At 45.9% G+C, this 21288-nt stretch overlaps 1 protein-coding gene across 1 annotated transcript in view; it reads right to left on the reverse strand.

Annotated features, from left to right (window-relative positions):
- The window catches only part of LOC147111592 (protein diaphanous homolog 3-like), a 1088834-nt gene that overhangs the window by 622240 nt on the left and 445306 nt on the right, over window positions 1-21288 (reverse strand). Inside the window, exon 16 of the mRNA XM_085998659.1 lies at window positions 1702-2004. Within this exon, the coding sequence (XP_085854785.1) occupies window positions 1702-2004 (303 nt within the window). The remainder of the gene's footprint in view (window positions 1-1701; window positions 2005-21288) is intronic.

Here is a 21288-nt window from a genome sequence, read left to right on the forward strand (position 1 = left end):
GGCCCTCATCTCCCTGGCAAAGGGTGCACATCGACTTTGCTGGTCCATTTATGGACTCAATGTTTCTAATCGCAGTTGATGCACACTCCAAGTGGCCGGAGGTAATAAAGATGTCCTCCACCACCACGGAAAAAACCATCACAGTATTAAGGACCATATTTGCCAGGAATGGGCTGCCGGAACAGATATGTTCTGATAATGGACCGCAATCTGTGTCCGAAGAATTCAGAAAGTTCTTAAAGAACAATGGGGTAAAGCACTACACGTCCGCCCCATACCATCCCGCCACCAATGGATTGGCTGAAAGGTTTGTCCAGACCTTTAAGAAGGCCATAAAGGCCATGGGTAATGAAGACATAAAACTTCAACACAAGGTGGATAACTTCTTATTTGCATATAGGAATGCAACACATATGGTTGCAAACCAAACTCCCGCCATGATGTTCTACAATAGAAACCTAAGATGCCGGCTGGATTTGGTCAAGCCCAACATCCGAAGGGATGTGGAGAACCGGCAGTTTCAGGGCATGAATGAAAGGCCAACTAGGGCCTTCCAGATAGGCCAACCGGTTTTGGCCCGGGACTACCGTACCGAGAAATGGCAGCCTGGAACTATCTGCACACGACTAGGACCACTGATGTATACCGTGGACATCGGAGAAAGCATAATAAGGCGCCATGCTGACCAAATCAAGTCATCCGAAAAAGGACAACCTACACCACCACGCTATACATCTAACGATGAAGTAGAGATACCCATATCTACCTCCGATCCGGTGATATTGGAACCCGATACTGGCCTTCAAGCCGAATCAGCCTTGCCAGAAGAACCTACTACACCACCAGAAACTACTACACCCCCGAGGCGTTATCCGGACCGAGTCAGGAAGCCTCCTGAGAGACCAACTTATAATTAATTAATACAGCAATGTATATTATTTTGCATATAACATGTAATTAATAATTACTTAAAATATGATGTACTAGTTAGCTGGAAGGGGAGGAATTGTGGTGTATGTGCCTTTAAGAGCTCCAGGTGTGCGTAATGCCGGTAATTGCCACTTGGGCTATATAAGCCTGTGTATTGTGTATATCCTTTAGAACCCCCCCCCCCCCAGACTTGCTTAGTAAATACCTATGAACCAACTCCTGTCTTCAGTGTCTTTATCTACACACGGACACTACACCACCCAATCCCCATATCCGTTGATTCACCTGGAGTCCAAAAATCTATTTATCTCAGCCTTTGAACTGAAGTTGTAGATAAGAATGGATATAATCACTTCATATATAAATTAAATATTACATTACTATGATTTGAAATCCTACTCAGTCAGTATGAACTTTAATTGAATTATGCAATCCAATTTTCTGGTGGTAATCAGTTATATTTAACAGTAAAAGTAAATGGACGACACAAGTCTACCAACACAGAAGAATAATGGATCCATGGCTTCATAGGTCAAATATCACAATGGTATCCAATGTCAGAAATGGGAAATTGCAAGAAAAGCTGAATTTAAGTAGGAGTACACATATGGTAAGTATATTACTGTCAGAAAACAGGAAAAAAAAGCAATTTGTTCAAATTTAATGGACAAAGAAATATGTGCTACCATATTATTATGATTATGCCAAAAAGATTGTTTCATCAGTGCTCATGAAAAAGTTTCTAAGATTTTTTTTTTCAAAAACACATACCTTACACCAGTTGACTCTCTTCATGTTAATATCTAGTTTGAATTCTTTTTTAGGTTTTAATCCGTGTGGTAGTGTATGAGGAGTTGGAGACCAGTGTCCTCCCTTAAACCCTGTCGCTGGTGGTGGTGGCGGCAGCGGTGGCGGCGGCGGCGGTGGAGGAAGAGCCATCCCAGGTCCCACTGTCAATGAAAGTAGTGGCGGTGGTGGCACTCCACCAAGAGTTGGAGATGGAGAATTGAGGTTCCTGATTCCACTTTGTGCGCCAGTCATGGTGGCTCTTAAATTAGGTGGTAATGCTGAAAGCTTAGAGGAAAAATTGAGAAAGTAGATATAAATACAATATATTAACATTAAAAATACAATTATAATCCAATATTTCACCAAAGTAATTTTTGCCAGTCTTCTCCCTTGGTTTCCTGAAGGCATTAGCTCCTTGATGAACTATGGTTCCAATGATGCTGATCACCCTCAGGTAATTGTCCCAAGTGGCTGTTCATGTATGAGTGTTGGTAAGCTGTTTGTCAACAAGAGGCATCTGTAGCCCAATACAGTCTTCACCCAGTATTGATGCATTGATAAGTGGGGTCACTGGCTGGCCATCAGGAGTGATGGCTGGCCATCAGGAGTGAATGAACCCTGATAATTTTTCCCTCCCAAACCAGAGGCTCTAAGGCCAGTTATAGTACCCCTTTTGCTGCCCCAACTAATGCAGAAAAGGCTATGGATCAAACCTGGGACCTTTCTGGTCTGTACGGCTCTACTGGTAACTATGTAAACCCACTGAATGGTATGGAGAACTCAAAACAAATGACTGTTCTCCTTTTGCTTGCCAAACCAGTAGGGATTATTATTTCATGATGATCAAGATATTTTTTTCAATCCACAGTTTAAAATTAAATTAAGAATGTTGACTGAAAAAAGTTAAAGACACTGAAGCTCAGAAATCACAAAAGTGAAAAATCTGCAGAGTGTAACAATCTGTCCACATAACGTGGCAGGAGATTAGACTGACATAGAAGCAGTGGCACAGCCATGAACAAAGGAAACATTTTAGTTTAATTAACAGTGTGGTGAGGCAGGACCATCAGTCACTCTGAACCTGGAACATCTCATCAGTTACGGTAGGTTAGTTTTCTCCATCATACTCACCTGAAATCATAAAATAAAATGGAAAATAGGACGAGAATAATTAATCTACTGCATCCTTCCCAGGTCCAGACTTTGCTGCATTTCAAAGAAATCTGGTTCTGTGCAGTGAAATTTTCCCTTTTGGGAAAGGAACCAGAGTTCATGTGGAAGGTAAGCTAAACCCTCAATCTGCCAAGAACTGTCTGCAACAGCCAATCCTAGCCATACTTTCCTTCAAGTATCCTGTTATAATAGCATACAGCAAAAATGCATTCATTTTCCTGTATTTTTCATTTATGATTTCCCCCATAAGTACAAACCCACAAAACATGTGCACAAAGCATTAGTCAACTGAAGTTGTCCAGTTACCCTGCAGTGCTTTAATTTATCTTCAAAAATAGTACTTAAGCTTCACGACTATAGATTTGATAAATATTTGATGCTTGGTGCATGATCCGTTTAATTTCTGGCAGTAAGTGAATGAACTCAGCTAACACAAAACATAGTGCCCAATAGTCTGAGTAACTAAAAGAGTCTTTATGTCAATACACACAAAGGACCCGGGGGGAAAAATTCAGTATCGCCCCATTTGGGGCGCCGTTGTCGGCCGTGCGCAAAGTTCAGCGCCTGGCGCTAATTATCGCCTCCGACAGCAAACTTGGCTTTTATCGCCCCTGGAGGTGATTGGAGCGCTAAATCAGGCGCTTCACACCTGTCTTAAGGCGCAAACGCCGAGGAGTGAGGCGCTACCTCAGAGCGCTGGCGAAGCAAGGAAGGGCAAATCAAAATAAACCTGCAAAGTGCTGCTCGGTACTCAAAACTCCTTCACACAGCGTTGATTCTCTCCAGAAGTCTCTCTCTCTCGCTCTCTCTCAGACTGCGTGGTGCAAAAATGTCACGGACAAAAAAAGGTAGGAAGCGGTTGCCTTTAAATAGCACTCCCCCAGTCCCTTTCTGACAGCATAACGCTCCCTTCAACCTGTCGTTGCTAGCGGCAGGCGGTAAGGCAGGGGGCGCCACTCAATATCCGGTCCGGGGCGCTAACGGGGCGTTGCGCACTCAACTGACGTCACAATCTGCTGGTGCAGGAGATCATGGCGGAAGTGTTTAGCGCCGCCGCAAAATGTCTAGTTAATTTTGTGAGTGGCACAAACATTAAGGCGCTAACGGGAGGCACAAAGAACTGAATTTTTCCCTCCTTATTCCTTAATGCAACCTAACAGCAAGTATTGTGTCGAGTTACTCGCTTTAGTATCAATTGCACATCATGGGTACCAACATTTCATTCTATTCCATAATTAACTAACTATATTTTTAATGGTTGTGGGTTAAAGTTGACAGCTCGTTCTGCCTCATCTGCTAAACAAACTAATGCGATGCCTTTGTTAATTAACTTGCCACAGCAAATAAGTAGGTCTGACCCTATTTATACCTCGGGGAGATGCAGTAGAATCATACAAATTCCTTACTGTTGTAATTAGTAAGCTTTATTCATTTTTAACAGGCAGATTTTAAGCCTTTTTGTTAAATTTGTCCTTGAACCATATGTCAAATGGCTCCTGTACATTCACTCTGTGGATTTGAGGAAGCTTCAAAGCATACTTTTAAATGCTATTAGAAATAATTTTCTGTGTTGCATTTGTTCACTATTTTGAACATCTGATACAGATTCTGGCTCCTGCACTGAGGCGTAACAAAACGGTGACTATTCTTGCAATAATTTTTTTTGGTAAAGCCTCTGAACTAGACGGAATAAAATAATGCATAATCTTGCTTGGTTTATTTTCAGTAAGGTGGAGCTAGGGTGTGCTGGACTTGCGAATAATGATGGGAAGTGGGATGTGGGAACATTTTCCGAGATTGCGTTCTGGGGCCTGAAAGAACTCTGTGTAACTGGGCTATGGCAGCACTCGTGAAGGGGGAGGGTTTGTTGTAGCAACCATTATTCTGTGTGACATTGGATCTGTCAGAGCTGTTCTGGTGCAACAGTAACTGATTCAGGATTACAAAATCTATCAGGTTTAACGTGTCTGCAAATAGAACAATGGAATTAATTAATATACTGAGCTTCCTCCATGATTTCTAATTGTTCATAAAGAATCAAGCCTCAACACCGAATACAATGTGTTTCATCACTGCCAATCCTCAGCAGCTTTTATTGATATTGATTGATATGTCCGATGAGGCTCTGCAAACGTGAACTAAAACATCCTGATTCAGTTACTGTTGCACCAGAGCAGCTCTGACAGAGCCAATGTCACACAGTATCCGACAAGTGCTACAACAAACCCTCCCCCTTCACGAGTGCTGCCAGAACCCAGTTACACAAACTTCTCCCAGGCCCCAGAATGCAATCTCGGCAAATGTTCCCACATCCCGTTTCCCATCATTATTCTCTCTCGCCCATGCATGTTATAGAACCTGTTTTTCAGTACATTTCTGTCTCATTCCAGTACTTATCTGCAACCATTGTTCTACAAATGCTGGGCCTTAAACAGGTAAGAGATAGACACTGAGTGCACCAATAAAGGAGCAAGTGAGAGCCACACTAGGACACAGGGAACAAATAGAATGGAGATAAACCATTACAAAGGAAAAATTACAGAAAGAATGGAACACAAACAAGAGAGAGTTAGACTCAAAAAAATAAAGACAACACAAGAAAAGCATGACAGAAGACAAACAGAATGACAGAGAGGTACATAAAAAGAACTGGAGTGAGAAAGATACAGGCACAGTTGCAACAGTGGCTATTTTTGTCAGTGAGCAATGACACAAGAGCTCAATAATTTTATAATGTGTTATATTTAGATCATCACAAGTTTCTATCTTACCTTAATTAAAAATAACAAGTGAATTTACTGGAAAAATATTCTGTGTTATCTGGTATAATGAACCTCATTCTAAAAATAGTACTTATTCCAGGAAATCTACTCGTTATTTTTAAGTAAGGCAAGACAGAAACTCCTAGGCCTAGAAATTGGGTATATCCTCGCTTGAGGCGTTAGAACTGGCGCTGCGCAAAGTTTATAGCCAGGCGAAACTTATCGCCGCCTGGCGCGATATTGGGTTGCATCGCCCCCAAAGGGGATTGAGGCGCGAATTCAGACATTGCACGGTCCTCCTAAGGCGCAAAACTTCCGGCGCTACCCAATATCGGCATGGACTGGCGCAGTGCAGGTGATCTCAATTACCGATAATCACGAGACTTCCAGGCGCCGGCCGGCTCTTAAAGGGGTGGGTCAGTCAGCCTCAGCTTCCACACTCAACGCCCTGTAGGCCTCAGAATCGGCGCTCGCCCTTCTCTGGCGCAAAAAACTTGGTCAGGATGGAGAAGGTGAGACAGAGAGCAGAGCGCTTCAGCACTGAGGCTCTGGACCAGTTGGTGTCCGCAGTGGAGCACCGTCGAGATGTTCTGTATCCTGACAATGGCAGGAGGCCGAATCAAAAGGAGTACCGCCGAGCTTGGAGGGATGTTTGTCAGAGGGTCAACTCCAGCAGCATGGCGACCAGGAGCCCTTTTCAGTGCAGGAAGAAATTCAACGACCTCACTCGGGTCGTTAGGGTGAGTGTTGTTTATGCAAACTTCTGATTCCCTCCATCTGCACCTGACTTCGCGCACCCTGTTGCCATGATGCCCCAATGGCCATCTGGCAGCAAGCACCCATGGCCCTTTCCGGGCACACACATGGACATTTGACTCAAGGCATCATGTAAGGGCTCTTGCACCATGGGGGGCATGAGATGATCTCTCAAGGCATCATGCAAGGGCTCTTGCACCATGGGGGGCATGAGATGATCTCTCAAGGCATCATGTAAGGGCTCTTGCACCATGGGGGGCATGAGATGATCACTCAGGGCATCATGTAACAGAACTTCCCCTTCTTTCCTCTGCAGTCCAAGCTGGCGACGATCCGCAAGGACCAGCGTCGAACCGGTGGCGGACCTCCACAAGTGGTCACTCTCACGGATCTCGAGGAGAGAGTGCACCAGATTCTTGGAGGACGTCTGAGTGGTCCTGTTACCACTGCAGCGGCCAACCCCATTGTCGACAGCGAGGGTAAGGCTCTCACCTTTTTCAGCTGTCTCCTTCCACTTGGTCCTCCCGCCAGCATGCTTTCTCAGTGTGCAGCCATGTCAGAGCCTTGCCGCAATCTGGCATGCCTTGCCGCCAACCTGTCCTTTTGCTAAAGCCACTCTTCCACCTCCCTGCTTTCAGATGCTGCATCACCAACTCGGAATCTGCGCCCTGAAGCTGCCAGTGCCAGTGCCTCCGGAGGCGAGGATCAGGAGGAAGCCGGAGCATCCGTTCCAACCTCAGGGGTGCCTACACATCTGCAGACTGGGGATAGTAGTTCCCTGGAGGGGAGGGGGGGGGGCTCTGATGATGAGCCAGTTGCCGGAACAAGCGGCCTGCAGCAACGCGAGGGGGGTAGGCAAGTTCGGCCACCGGCTCCCCGGAGGGCAAGGCAGGGAGTGATGACTGCTGCACAGAGTGCAGAGGAGGTGCGTAGCCTGGCTGAAATGAGCACCCAGGCCCGGCTCAGGCACACTGAGCTGATGGCTGCAGTGGGGAGGATGCCTCAGTCGATAGAAACACTGGCAAAGAGTGTGTTGGACTTTGGAGCAGCAATGGAGAGGACTGTCCAGGGCTTCGGGGCAGCAATGGAGAGGACTGTCCAGGGCTTCGAGGCCGCTATGGAAAGGACTGTTCAGAGCTTCGGACAATCCCTGGAAAGGTCTGTCCAGGGCTTGTCCGAGGCAGTGGAACGTGTGGTGTATGTGCCTTTAAGAGCCCCAGGTGTGCGTAATGCCGGTAATTGCCACTTGGGCTATATAAGCCTGTGTATTGTGTATATCCTTTAGAAACGCACCCCCCCCCCCGACACTTTGCTTAGTAAATACCGATGAACCAACTCCTGTCTTCATCAACACACGGACACTACAGAACGGACTGCTCCGGCCTTGTCCGAAGCAATGGAAAGAACTGTCCAGGGCTTCTCCGAAGCACTGGCACCTGCCACACAGGTCCTCACTGCTGCCACGCAGTCACTTGCTGGCCTCGTCCACACCCAGATTGAGGCAACGCGAACTCTCACGGCAGCCACCCTATCTGCATCAGCTAGGATCACCCCGGGCCCTTCCAGTACCATACAACGCCAGGAATCAGTGGAGCAGTCGATTGTGGCGGATGAGCCGAACCGGTCCCCTCAGAGAGCCAGTGTGTCGTCCGACCATGGTGCAGGTGTCCTCTCTCGGCAGGTGACCATTGCTCATGCCACCGCTGGTACGTCTGCAGTGCAGCTGCCACCACCTGCAGGGCACACTGCTTCCAGCCATGCTCAGATCAAGCAGCCTGCATCCGCACCCTCCAAGACCAGAGGTCGTCCAGGCCGTCCCTCAGGGGCTTCTGCGCTTCCACACAGTCAGCAGGCGTCCCCCAGCCTTGACCCAGCCACTGGGGTTCAATTACGTAGGAGCAGCAGGGAGGGAAGGGGCCAACCGCGAAAGAGAAGTCGTTCTCCATCAAGGGGCCAGCAGTAGAGGGAGGTGCTGAGACGTTTCTTTGGCCAAATTCAAGGACTCCCTCACCTGTTGTGATTGTTGGAAATGGTTTGTTTAGTTTTGCGGCTTTGCCGAAGAGTTAACTGTTATTTTGTTAGTTATGGTTTCTGTTGACATGACGTTGTTATGCTGGAAGGAAGGACTTTTTTGACAATAAAGAAAAGTTTTAATTTGCAATGGTACACGTCACTATTTACAGTCATGCTGGCCTTCAGAGGCTTTGAAAGATCCGAAGTGCGCAGGACGAATGACACCCATCATTCCGCCAGAGGGGCCTCGAACCGAGTCCTGATGAGCCTCTGACGGATGGCCCTTCCACTTTCAGGAGCCCTCCCATCTTCCTCCTCCTCCTCCTCGTCTGCCTGCTCGTCCTCCTCCTCCTCCTCCTCCTCCTCCTCCTCCTCGTCCGCCTGCTCTGCTGGACCTTGAGGGACAGCTGGCATTGGCTGGGTGCGTCGAATCGCCAAGTTGTGGAGCATGCAGCAGACGACGACGATGTGACCCACTTGCTCCGGCGAGTACTGCAGGGCTCCCCCCGAATGGTCTAGACAGTGGAAACGCTGTTTGAGCACACCAATAGTGTGCTCCACAATGTTCCTGGTCGCCTGATGGCTGCTGTTGTACAGCTCTTCTGCTGAGGTGGCGGCCAAACGGAGTGGTGTCATGAGCCATGGGCAGAGAGGATAGCCCTTGTCCCCAAGAAGCCAGCCTCGTGGGCGAGCCGGCCCCTCAAAAAGGTCACAAACTGAGGTCTGCCGCAGGATGAAGGCATCGTGGCTGCTCCCTGGGAATTGGGCGTTGACTGCCATGATCATTTGGCAGTGGTCACAGACCAGCTGCACATTGAGGGAGTGGAACCCCTTGCGGTTGCAGAAGTCCTCAACATTCAGTAATGGCGCCCGCAAAGCCACGTGTGTGCAATCAATCGCCCCCTGCACTATGGGGAAGTCCGCAATGGCAGCGAAGCCCTGCGCACGCTCCGCCTGCTTCTCCAGGGTCAGAGGGAAGGTGATGAATTGACGCCTTCTTCTATAAAGGGCAGCGGTCACTTGCCGGATGCAACAATGGACTGCAAGCTGAGAGATATTCGCAATGTCCCCAGTGGCTGACTGAAAGGATCCGCTGGCATAGAAATTGAGGGCAACAGTCACTTTAACGGCCACCGACAGAGAGGTCCTGCACCGTAGATGCGGCTGCAGATCCTCAGCAAGCAGGTGGCACAGCTCAGTTACAACCTCCTCAGCGAATCGGAGCCTTCGCACACACTGCTCCTCCGACATGTCAAGGTATGACACCTGCTGCCTGAATACCCTCGCAGCATACCCTCGGATTGGCCGACCTCCATTGCCCCTCCTCCTTCTGGCCAATCCCGGCCCTCTCTCCCGCCCTCTCTGCCCCTTCACAGTGTCCGGCCATGAGGACGTGGCCCTCCAAAGCAGCTCCCATTCCGATGCCAGTCGGTCAAAACGTTGTTAGGTGTAGCGCTCCAACTGCTCCGGACAGGTCTGAAGGTCCCAAGTATTCTAAGGCTAAATTCAAAAAAATCTGCTCCACAGTAGCTCACCAACTCTCTCCAACAACGATCACAATGAACAGGCCAAGTGGCTGCAGCTTTTATACTAGAGCTGTCCCCTTTAAATAGCGCCCCCCGACTCCGAGAAGGGCCTGGTAATGTTCCATCGAACTGTCACTAATAGCGCTTCCTGTGTTTTTTCAGTCCTGACGAAGGGTTTCGACCTGAAACGTTGACTCTATTTCTCTCTCCACGGATGTTGCCTGGCCTGCTGAGCTTTTCCAGCATTTTCTGTTGTTATTTCGGATTTCCAGCATCCGCAGTATTTTACTGTCTCATTCTGTAAAATTGTGCTAAATTAAATTATACAAAGATGATAAAAGGATATTAACTTTCAGTTTAAAATAAACTAAAATTTCTTATAGTCTTACCCCAGTGTTTCTTGAAAGTTATTAGTTACCCTACAATTACACCCTAAAAACATTCAGATCATTATGTTTTTAAAGCTCTTAGAAACCAACAACGTAGTATCATTGTGATGACTCTACATATCAAAATATTCAAAAGTGCCATGGGGCTTATTATATGATATAATGAGAATGACTGGAAGATTTAATTTTCAAACTTTGTACTTGTAAGGCATAAAAATATTTAATATCACAATTTCCATCTGAATGTGAGTAAATACCATCAAACCTGCTTGTGTGCAACTATAGGAGCCAAGTGGTAATGGACGAGCAACCCAGATGAGTTCAAATCACATCATGGTCATTTGTGGAACTGAATTTTAAAAATCTGGTAATTTGTGGGCGATCACCAGAAAAAATGACCATGAAAGCTGCCGGATTGTTGTAAAAACCCAACTGGTAGATTAGTGTTCGTCGCAGATCTGCCACCCCTATCCAGTCTGGCCTACCTGTGACTCTAGTTGCACAATACATGGTTCACTCTTAATGTCCTCAGGGGAACTCAGGTTGGGTAAAAACTACATAAGAAATAGGAGCAGGAGACGGCCATTTGAGCCTCCTCCACCATTCAATAAGATCATGGCTGATCTTCTACCTCAACCCCATTTTCCCACCCACCTGATATCCTTTGATTCCAAGGAATCTGCTCAGTGAACCTCTGTTGCACTCCCTCTAGGGTAAGTATATCCTTCCTTGGTTAAGGAGACCGAAACTGTACACAGTACACCAGGTGTGGTCTCACCAAGGCTCTATGTAATTACAGGAAGGCTTCTTTCCTCTTAGGCTCCAATCCTTTTTATAATGAAGACTAACATACCATTTGCTTTTCTAATTGTTTGTTGTACCTGCATGTTAACTTTCTGTGATCGGTGTACAAGGACACTCAGGTCCCTCTGAATACCAACATTTCCCAGTCTCCCACCATTTAAAAATTATTCTGCTTTTCTATTTTTCCCTACCAAAATGGATAACTTCACATTTCACAACGTTATATTCTATCTGCCATGTTCTTGCTCACGTAACCGGTCCGTATCCCTTTGCAGCCTCTTTGTGTCCTCCTCACAACTTACTTTCATACCTGTTGTGTCTGTGTATAATAAGACACAGACTGCAGGAGAAACGGTGCAACAGGTGTTTACTCAACGTGGCTCACACGGGAACTGATCTGTACAGATTACTACTCAGTGCTATATACAGGTGTGGTCACTGCCGGTACTGCAGTATACATGAGCTGTAAAAGATAGTTCCCCCCTTAAAGGTATATACATTACAATACCTAGCTTTCAATTGTCAGCAAATTTTGATACATTACACTCAGTCCCCTCATCTAAGTCATGGATATACATTGCAATTAGCCCCAATCTCATGAGCCCTAATTTTGTATAATAATCTTGTGTGGCGCATTATCGAATGCTATTTGAAAATCCAAATACAGGAAACTCTCGTTTAAACGGCACCTAAATATCCAGAATTCTCTATTAACCGGCAAAATTCTCACTCCGAAAACAACACGTCAATAACCGGCAACGTTGCAGAGTTCGAGTTTCCCGCGGTGGCTGAGTTAGTCAGTGGGGGGTAGTTCGCCAAACTGCCACTACTCGGCTTCTTGGCGCTGTCGGAAGTCGGAACACCTCAATAACATGAGTCTGACTCTTTCACGCTGCCGGTAGTCTCTTCTGATCTGCCATTTTACAGGGGTACTGTGTGTCTCCCACGCTGCTGGTAGTCATTGCATTGCGTTACACTCAACTGGCAGCACTGTACTTAATCAAGCATCTTCCACCATCCATTTAACACAACATTCTGTAGGCGAGTACCCAATTACTGTATTCTGCACATTTCTTGATTTTTTAAATTTTTCTTGAGTAAAAGTAGCCTCGGTAGATAACCCTCTCCGTCATCCGGAGTTTTTGATCAACCGGCAACACGCCGGTCCTGTCTGTGCCGGATACCAAAGAGTTTCCTGTACACTACATCCATTGGTTCCCTCTTATCTGCCCTAGTTACAACCCCAAAAAACTATTACTTTTGTCAAAAACCACTTCCCTTGCATAATTCCATGTTGACTCTGCCCAATCATATTACGATTCCCTAAGTGCCCTCTTAGAACGTCTTCAATAATAGATTCTAGAATTTTCCCTACTACTGACGTCAGGCTAACTGGCCCATAATTCCCTATTTTCTCTCTCCGTCCTTTATGTTTGCCACCTTCCAATCCACAAGGACCGTTCCAAAATCGAGGAAATATTGGAAGATCATAATCAATGCATCCACTACCTCTATAGCCACCTCTTTTACAACCCTAGACTGTAGGCAGTCAGGTCCAGGGTATTTGTCGGGTTTTATTCTCATTAATTTCGCCAAAGCTATTTTTTTTACTGATAATAATTTCTTTAGGTTCCTCATTCTCATTAGATCCTTGGTTCCTCACTATTTCCGGAATATTTTTTGTGTCTTCTTTGAAGACAGATACAAAGGGCTCGATTTTTCAAGCCCCGAGGAGGCGGGTTTGGAGGCGGGAGTGGTAGGAAAATAGCAGAATCGGGGGGCAGGAACCCATCCCGCCCCCAATTCGCCTCCGTGCCAATGTCCCAGGAGGCGGGTACCTGACCTGTGCTGGGAGCCGCCTCCCGAGGCGGGAAGGGGATTAGTACAAATTAACTGCCCGTTAACACCGGCGGCAGTAGCAAAAGCGGCCCTGGGTGGAGACTGAGCGCGGAGACCGAGGAGTTAAAGAGCGGGGAGCGAGAGCGGCCCAGACACACCGATGGCAGCAGCGAGAAGTAAAATTTAATCGAAGTGTGACGTCACCAGAAAGCAGGTAAGTGATTGGTTGGTTGGTGAGCATTTCTCTCGTTCTCGCTTTTTTCCAAACTCAATTTTTGTGGTTTATATTTCTAGGGTCTCTGCTGTGCAGTGGGAGTGGTAGTAAACAAGGGCTCTTGAGTATATCATTTAATTGTAGTGTAATTAGTGATTTTGATTTGATTTAATTTAATTTGAATTAATTAAAGGGTAAGTCATGGCAGCACAGCTTGGTCCCGTGGCATGCTCCTCCTGTACTATGTGAGAAATCAGGGACACTTCTTGTGTCCCTGACGACCATGTGTGCGGGAAGTATATCCAGCTGCAGATACTGACAAACCACATTGCGGCGCTGGAGCTGCGAATGGATACATACTGGAGCATTGGCGATGCTGAGGACATCGTGGATAGCATGTTTAGGGAGTTGGTCACACCGCAGGTAAAAGCTGCACAGCCAGGAAAGGAATGCGTGAACGCCAGGCAGAGTAGTAGGTGCAGGCAGGTAGTGCAGGGGTCCCCTGCGGCCATCCCCTTTTCAAACAAATATACCACTTTGGATATTGTTGAGGGAGATGGCTTATCGGGGAAGGCAGCAGCAGCCAACTTCCTGGCACCATGGGTGGTTCTGCTTCACAGGATGGGAGGAAAAAGAGCATAGATACAGAGAAGATAGGAGCAGGAGTAGGCCATTCGGCCCTTCGAGCCTGCTCCGCCATTCAATGAGATCATGGCTGATCATCCAAATTCAGTACCCTGTCCCTGCCTTCTCCCCATATCCCTTGATCCCTTTAGCCTTAACAAATATATCCAACTCCTTCTTGAATATATTTAATGAACTGACCTCCACTGCCCTCTGTGGCAAAGAATTCCACAGGATCACCACTCTCCAGGTGAAGAAATTCCTCCTCATTTCAGTCCTAAATGTCTTACCCCTTAACCTTAGACTATGACCCCTAGTTCTGGACTACCCGGCCATCAGAAACATCCTTCCTGCATCTAGTCTGTCCAGGCCTGACAGAATTTTATAGGTTTCGATGAGATCCCCTCTCAATCTTCTAAACACCAGTGAGTATAAGCCCAATCAACACAATCTCTCCTCATACGTCATTCCTGCCATCCCAGGTATCAGCCTGGTGAATCTTCGCTGCACTCCTTCCATGGCAAGTACGTCCTTCCTCAGGTAAGGCGACCAAAACTGCACACAATACTCAAGGTGCGGTCTCACCAAGGCCCTGTACAACTGTAGCAAGACATCCTTGTTCCTGTACTCAAACCCTCTTGCTACGAAGGCCAACATACCATTTGCCTTCTTAACCGCCTGCTGCACCTGCATGCTTACCTTCAGCGACTGGTGCACAAGAACACACAGGTCTCTTTGCACTTCCCCTTCTCCCAATCTATTGCCATTCAAATAATAATCTGCATTCCTGTTTTTGCCACCAAAGTGGATAACCTCACATTTATCCACATTATAGTGCATTTGCCATGTTTCTACCCAATCACCCAACCTGTCCAAATCGTACTGGAGTTTCACGACATCCTCTTCACAGCATACCCTCCCACCCAGCTTTGTGTCATCTGCAAATTTGGAGATATTACATCCAATTCCCTCGTCCAGATCATTAATATATATTGTGAACAGCTGGGGTCCTAGGACCGATCCTTGCGGTACCCCACTAGTCACTGCCTGCCACTCGGAAAACGACCCGTTTATTCCAACTCTTTGCTTTCTGTCCGCCAACCAGTTCTCTATCCAAGTCAATACCTTGCCCCCAATCCCATGTGCCTTAATTTTGCACGCTAATCTCTTATGCGGGACCTTATCGAAAGCCTTCGGAAAGTCCAAATACACCACATCCACTGGTTCTCCCGTATCTATTTTACCAGTTACATCCTCAAAAAATTCCAGTAGATTAGTCAAGCATGATTTACCTTTTGCTAATCCATGTTGACTTTGTCCGATCCAGTCACTGCTTTCCAAGTGCTCTGCTATTGCATCTTTAATAATGGGTTCTAGCATTTTCCCCACTACCGATGTCAGGCTTACCGGTCTATAATTCCCCGCTTTTTCTCTACCAACTTTTTTGAATAGTGAGGTAACATTAGCTACCCTCCAATCCATGGGTACTGTTCCAGAGTCTATCGAGTTCTGGAAGATGACCAACAATGCATCTACTATTTCTAGGGCCACTTCCTTAAGTACCCTGGGATGTAGATTATCAGGCCCTGGGGATTTATCGGCCTTCAGTCCCATCAATTTTCCTAACACCATTTCCCTACAAATACTGATTACTTTCAGTTCCACCCTTTCATCAGACCCTATGTTCCCCGGCATCACTGGGAGGTTATTTGTGTCCTCCTTTGTGAAGACAGAACCAAAATATCTATTTAGTTGGTCTGCCATTTCTTTGTTCCCCATTATAAATTCCCCTGATTCTGACTGCAAGGGACCTACGCTTGACTTCACCAATCTTTTTCTCTTCACATATCTATAAAAGCTTTTACAGTCAGTTTTTATGTTCCCTGCAAGCTTACTCTCATTCTATTTTCCCTTTCTTAATTAATGCCTTTGTCCTCTTTTGTTGAATCCTAAACTGCTCCCAATCCTCAGGATCATTGCTTTTTCTGGCCAATTTATGTGTCCTCTCTTTGGATCTTATGCTATCCCTAATTTCCCTCGTTAGCCACGGTTGAGTCACCTTTTTTGTTTTATTTTTATGCCAAACTGGGATGAACACATTCTTTAGCTCATCCATTTGGTCTTTGAATGTATGCCATTGCCTATCCACCGTCAATCCTTTGAGTGCCATTCCCCAATCAATCCTACCCAACTCGCGCCTCAGACCATCGTAGTTTCCTTTATTTAAATTGAGGACCCTAGTCTCTGATTCAACTGCTTCATTCTCCATCTTAATGAAGAATTTGATCATATTATGATCGCTCCGACCCAAGGGGCCTCGTACAACAAGATTGCTAATTAATCCTTTCTCGTTACATAACACCCAGTCTAAGATGGCCTGATCTCTGGTTGGTTCCTCGACATATTGGTCCAGGAAACCATCCCGTAAACACTCCAGGAATTCCTCCTCCGCAGTATTGTTACTAATTTGGTTGGCCCAATCTACATGTAGATGAAAGTCACCCATGATGACTACTGTGCCCTTATTGCAAGCTTCTTTAATTTCCCTTTTAATGCCATCCCCAACCTCCGCCTTGCTGTTTGGAGGTCTATATACCACTCCCACTAACGTTTTTTCCTCCTTAGTATTTCTCAATTCTACCCATAGATTCCACCTCATCAGAGCTAATATCCTTCATTACAATTGTGTTAATCCCTTCTTTAACCAGTAATGCTCCCCCACCTCCCTTTCCTTTTTGCCTATCTTTCCTGAATATCGAATACCCCTGGATGTCGAGTTCCCAGTCTTGGCCATCCTTGAGCCACGTTTCCATAATCCCAACCAAATCGTATTTGTTTACCTCTATTTGCGCAGCCAATTCATCCACCTTATTACAAATGCTCCTCGCATTAAGACACAAAGCCTTCAGGCTTGTTTTTTTAACGCTCTTAGACCTATTAGAATTATTATTTACTGTGGCCACGTTTGATTTAAACCGTTGATTTCTCTGACTGCCACTTTTGTTTTTCTCCTTCCTATCTTTTGCTTTTATCCTTGTTCCCCTTTCCTCTGTCTCCCTGCTCGTGTTCCCAACCCCCTGCCATTTTAGTTTAAACACTCCCCCTAGGACATCGGTTCCAGCCCTGCCCAGGTGCAAACCGTCCGGTTTGAACTCGTCCCACCTCCCCCAGAACCGGTTCCAATGTTCCAGGAACTTGAATCCCTCCCCTGGCACCATACCTCTAGCCACATATTCACCTGAAATATTCTTCTATTTCTACTCTGGGAGAGCGGGAGAGCTATAGTGATAGGGGATTCCATTTTAAGGGGAATAGGTGGGCGTTTCTGCAGCCGCAAACAAGACTCGAGGTTGGTATGTTGCCTCCCTGGTGCAAAGGTCAAGGATGTCTTAGGGCGCCTGCAGGGCATTCTGGAGGGCCAGGGTGAACAGCCAGTTGTCGTGGTGCATATAAGTACCAACGATATAGGTAAAAAAAAAGGGAGGAGGTCCCAAAAGCTGAATATAGGGAGTTAGGAGGTAAATTAAAAAATAGGACATCAAAGGTAGTAATCTCAGGATTGCTACCAGTGCCAGGTGCTAGTCAGAGTAGAAATAGGATACTTCAGATGAATACGTGGCTAGAGGAATGGTGCAAGGGGAGGGATTCAAATTTCTGGGACATTGGAACCGGTTCTGGGGAGGTGGGACCAGTACAAACTGGACGGTTTGCACCTGGGCGGGGCTGGGACCGATGTCCTAGGGGGAGTGTTTGCTAGTGCTGTTTGGGAGGGATCAAACTAAAATGGCAGGGGGTTGGGAACCTGTGCAGAGACACACAGGAAAGGAAAGCAAGGATAGAAACAAAAGACAGGAAGGAGAAAAGCAAAAGTGGAAGGCAGAGAAATCAAGGGTGTAAATCAAACAGGGCTACAATAAATAATAATTCTAAAAGGACTAAGAGTGTTAAAAAATCAAGCCTGAAGGCTTTGTGTCTTAATGCGAGGAGCATCCGTAATAAGGTGGATGAATTAGCTGCGCAAATAGATGTAAACTGATATGATATAATTGGGATTACGGAGACATGGCTCCAGGGTGGGCAAGGCTGGGAATTCAATATTCAGGAAGGACAGGAAAAAAGGAAAAGGAGGTGGGGTAGCATTGCTGGTTAAAGAGGAGATTAACACAATCGTAAGGAAGGATATTATCTCTGATGATGTAGAATCTATATGGGCAGAGCTGAGAAATACCAAGGGGCAGAAAACGTTAGGGGGAGGTTGTATACAGACACCCAAACAGTAATGCTGAGGTTGGGGATGGCATTAAAAGGGAAATTAGAGACGCGTGCAATAAGGGCACAGCAGTTATCATGGGTGACTTTAATCTACATATAGATTGGGCTAGCCAAATTAGTAACAATACTGCGGAGGAGGAATTCCTAGAGTGTACACGGGATGGTTTCCTGGACCAATATGTCGAGGAACCAACTAGAGATCAGGCCATCTTAGACTGGGTATTATGTAATGAGAAAGGATTAATTAGCAATCTTGTTGTGCAAGGCCCCTTGGGGAGGAGCGATCATAATAGAATAGAATTCTTCATTAAGATGGACAGTGAAGTAGTTGACTCAGAGACTAGGATCCTGAATTTAAATAAAGGAAACTATGATGGTATGAGGCGCAAGTTGGCTAGGATGAATTAGGGAACATTACTTAAAGGGTAGACGGTGGATAGGCAATCGCAAACACTTAAAGATCGCATGGAAGAACTACAGAATTTGTTCATCCCTGTTTGGCATAAAAATAAAACAAAAAAGGTGACTCAACCGTGGATAACAAGGGAAATTAGGATAGTATAAGATGCAAGGAGAGGACTTATAATTTGGCCAGAAAAAGCAGCAAACATGAGGATTGGGAGCAGTTTAGGATTCAGCAATGGAGGACAAAGGAATTAATTCAGAGGGGGAAAATAGAATATGAGAGTAAGCTTGCTGGAAACATAAAAACTGACTGTAAAAGCTTCTACAGATATGTAAAGAGAAAAAGACTGGTGAAGTCAAGCGTAGGTCCCTTGCAGTCAGAATCAGGGGAATTTATAATGGGGAACAAAGACACGGCAGACCAATTAAATACATACTTTGGTTCTGTCTTCACAAAGGAGAACACAAATAAATTCCCAGAGATGTCGGGAACATAGGGTCTAATGGGAGGGAGGAATTGAATGAAATCACTATTTGTAGGGAAAAGGAGTGAGGGAAATTGACAGCATTGAAGGCCAATAAATCCCCAGGGCCTGATAATCTACATCCTAGGGTACTTAAGGAAGTGGCCCTAGAAATAGTAGATGCATTGCTGGTCATCTTCTGAAATTCTATAGACTCTGGAACAGTTCCCATGGATTGGAGGATAGCTAATGTAACCCCACTATTTAAGAAGGGTGGTAGAGAGAAAACGGGGAATTATAGACCGGTAAGCCTGACATCGGTAGTGGGGAAAATGCTAGAGTCCATTATAAAAGATGAAATAGCAGAGCACTTGGAAAACAGTGACAGGATCGGACAACATAAGAACATAAGAAATAGGAGCAGGAGTAGGCCAATCGGCCCCTCGAGCCTGCTCCACCATTCAATAAGATCATGGCTGATCTGATCCTAACCCCAAATCTTCTATCACTCTGCATCCACCCGAACCCATGTGATCTCCCGGGAGAGGCGAAAAACCAGATAAAGACCCAATGGCCAAATTGGGAGAAAAAAATCTGGGAAATTCCTCTCCGACCCATCTAGGCGATCGAAATTCTTCCAGGAGATCACTCTGTCCCTATATTTTCTACAGTACTTACCTTCTGTAAAGGCGATCTCCACCCCAGCCAGGAACAGGAAGAAAGCCATCTCCTGAAATCTAACACAGAATTAGAACACAGTAGGAGCAGAACCAGGCTACACGGCCCCTGGGCCCACTCCACTACCAACAGGGCCATGACCATTCCGAACCTAGACTCATGTCCAATTTCCTGCCCGCTCCCCGTAACCCTTAATTCCCTTTACTTCTAGGAAACTATCTATTTCTGTTTTAAATATATTTAATGATGTAGCTTCCACAGCTTTCTGGGGCAGCAAATTCCACAAACCTACCACCCTCTGAGTGAAGAAGTTTCTCCTCATCTCAGTTTTGAAAGAGCAGCCCCTTGTTCTAAGATTATGCCCCCTAGTTCTAGTTTCACCCTTCATTGGGAACATCCTCACCGCACCCACCCGATCGAGCCCCTTCACAATCTTATATGTTTCAATAAGATCGCCTCTCATTCTTCTGAACTCCAATGAGTAGAGTCCCAATCTACTCAACCTCTCCTCATATGACCACCCCCTCATCCCCGGGATTAACCGAGTGAACCTTCTTTGTACTGACTCGAGAGCAAGTATGTCTTTTCTTAAGTATGGACACCAAAACTGTATGCAGTATTCCAGGTGCGGTCTCACCAATACCTTGTACAACTGCAGCAATACCTCCCTGTTTTTATATAACATCCCCCTAGCAATAAAAGCCAACATTCCATTGGCCTTCTTGATCACTTGCTGCACCTGCATGCTGACTTTTTGAGTTTTGTGCACCAGGACCCCCAGATCCCTTTGTGCTACAGTACTTTCCAGTTTCTTGCCATTAAGATAATAACTTGCTCTATGATTTTTCCTGCCAAAGTGCATAACCTCACACTTTCCAGTACTGTATTCCATCTGCCAAATCTCTGCCCACTTACTGAGCCTGTCTATGTCCCTTTGCAGGTTTTTTATGTCCTCTTCACTCACTACTTTCCATCCCATCTTTGTATCATCTGCAAACTTTGATATATTACACTCGGTCCCCTCCTCCAAATCGTTAATATAGATTGTAAAGAGTTGGGGACCCAGCACTGACCCCTGCGGAACACCACTAGTTACTGGTTGCCAATCTGAGAACGAACCATTTATCCCAACTCTCTGCTTTCTGTTAGAGAGCCAATCCTCCACCCACGCCAGAATATTACCCCCAATCCCGTGATTTTTTATCTTGAGCAATAATCTTTTGTGTGGCACCTTGTCAAATGCCTTTTGGAAGTCTAAATACACTACGTCCACTGGTTCCCCTTTATCCACCCTGTATGTTACATCCTCAAAAAACTCAAGCAAATTTGTCAAACATGACTTCCCCTTCATGAAACCATGCTGAGTTTGTCCTATTAAATTATGTTTATCCAAATGTCCCGTTACTGTCTCCTTAATAATGGACTCTAACATTTTACCAACCACAGATGTTAGGCTAACAGGTCTATAGTTTCCAGCCTTCTGCCTACTACCCTTTTTAAATAAGGGTGTTACATTAGCAGTTTTCCAATCTGCCGGGACCTTTGCCGAGTCCAGTGAGTTTTGGAAAATTATTACCAATGCATCCACAATCCCTACCACTACTTCCCTCAAGACCCTAGGATGAAAGCCATCCGGTCCAGGGGATTTAT

The sequence above is a fragment of the Somniosus microcephalus genome, chromosome 10, assembly GCF_052327205.1.
Source record: "Somniosus microcephalus isolate GS21.2 chromosome 10, FLI_Smic_1.0, whole genome shotgun sequence".
Lineage (NCBI taxonomy): Eukaryota > Metazoa > Chordata > Chondrichthyes > Squaliformes > Somniosidae > Somniosus > Somniosus microcephalus.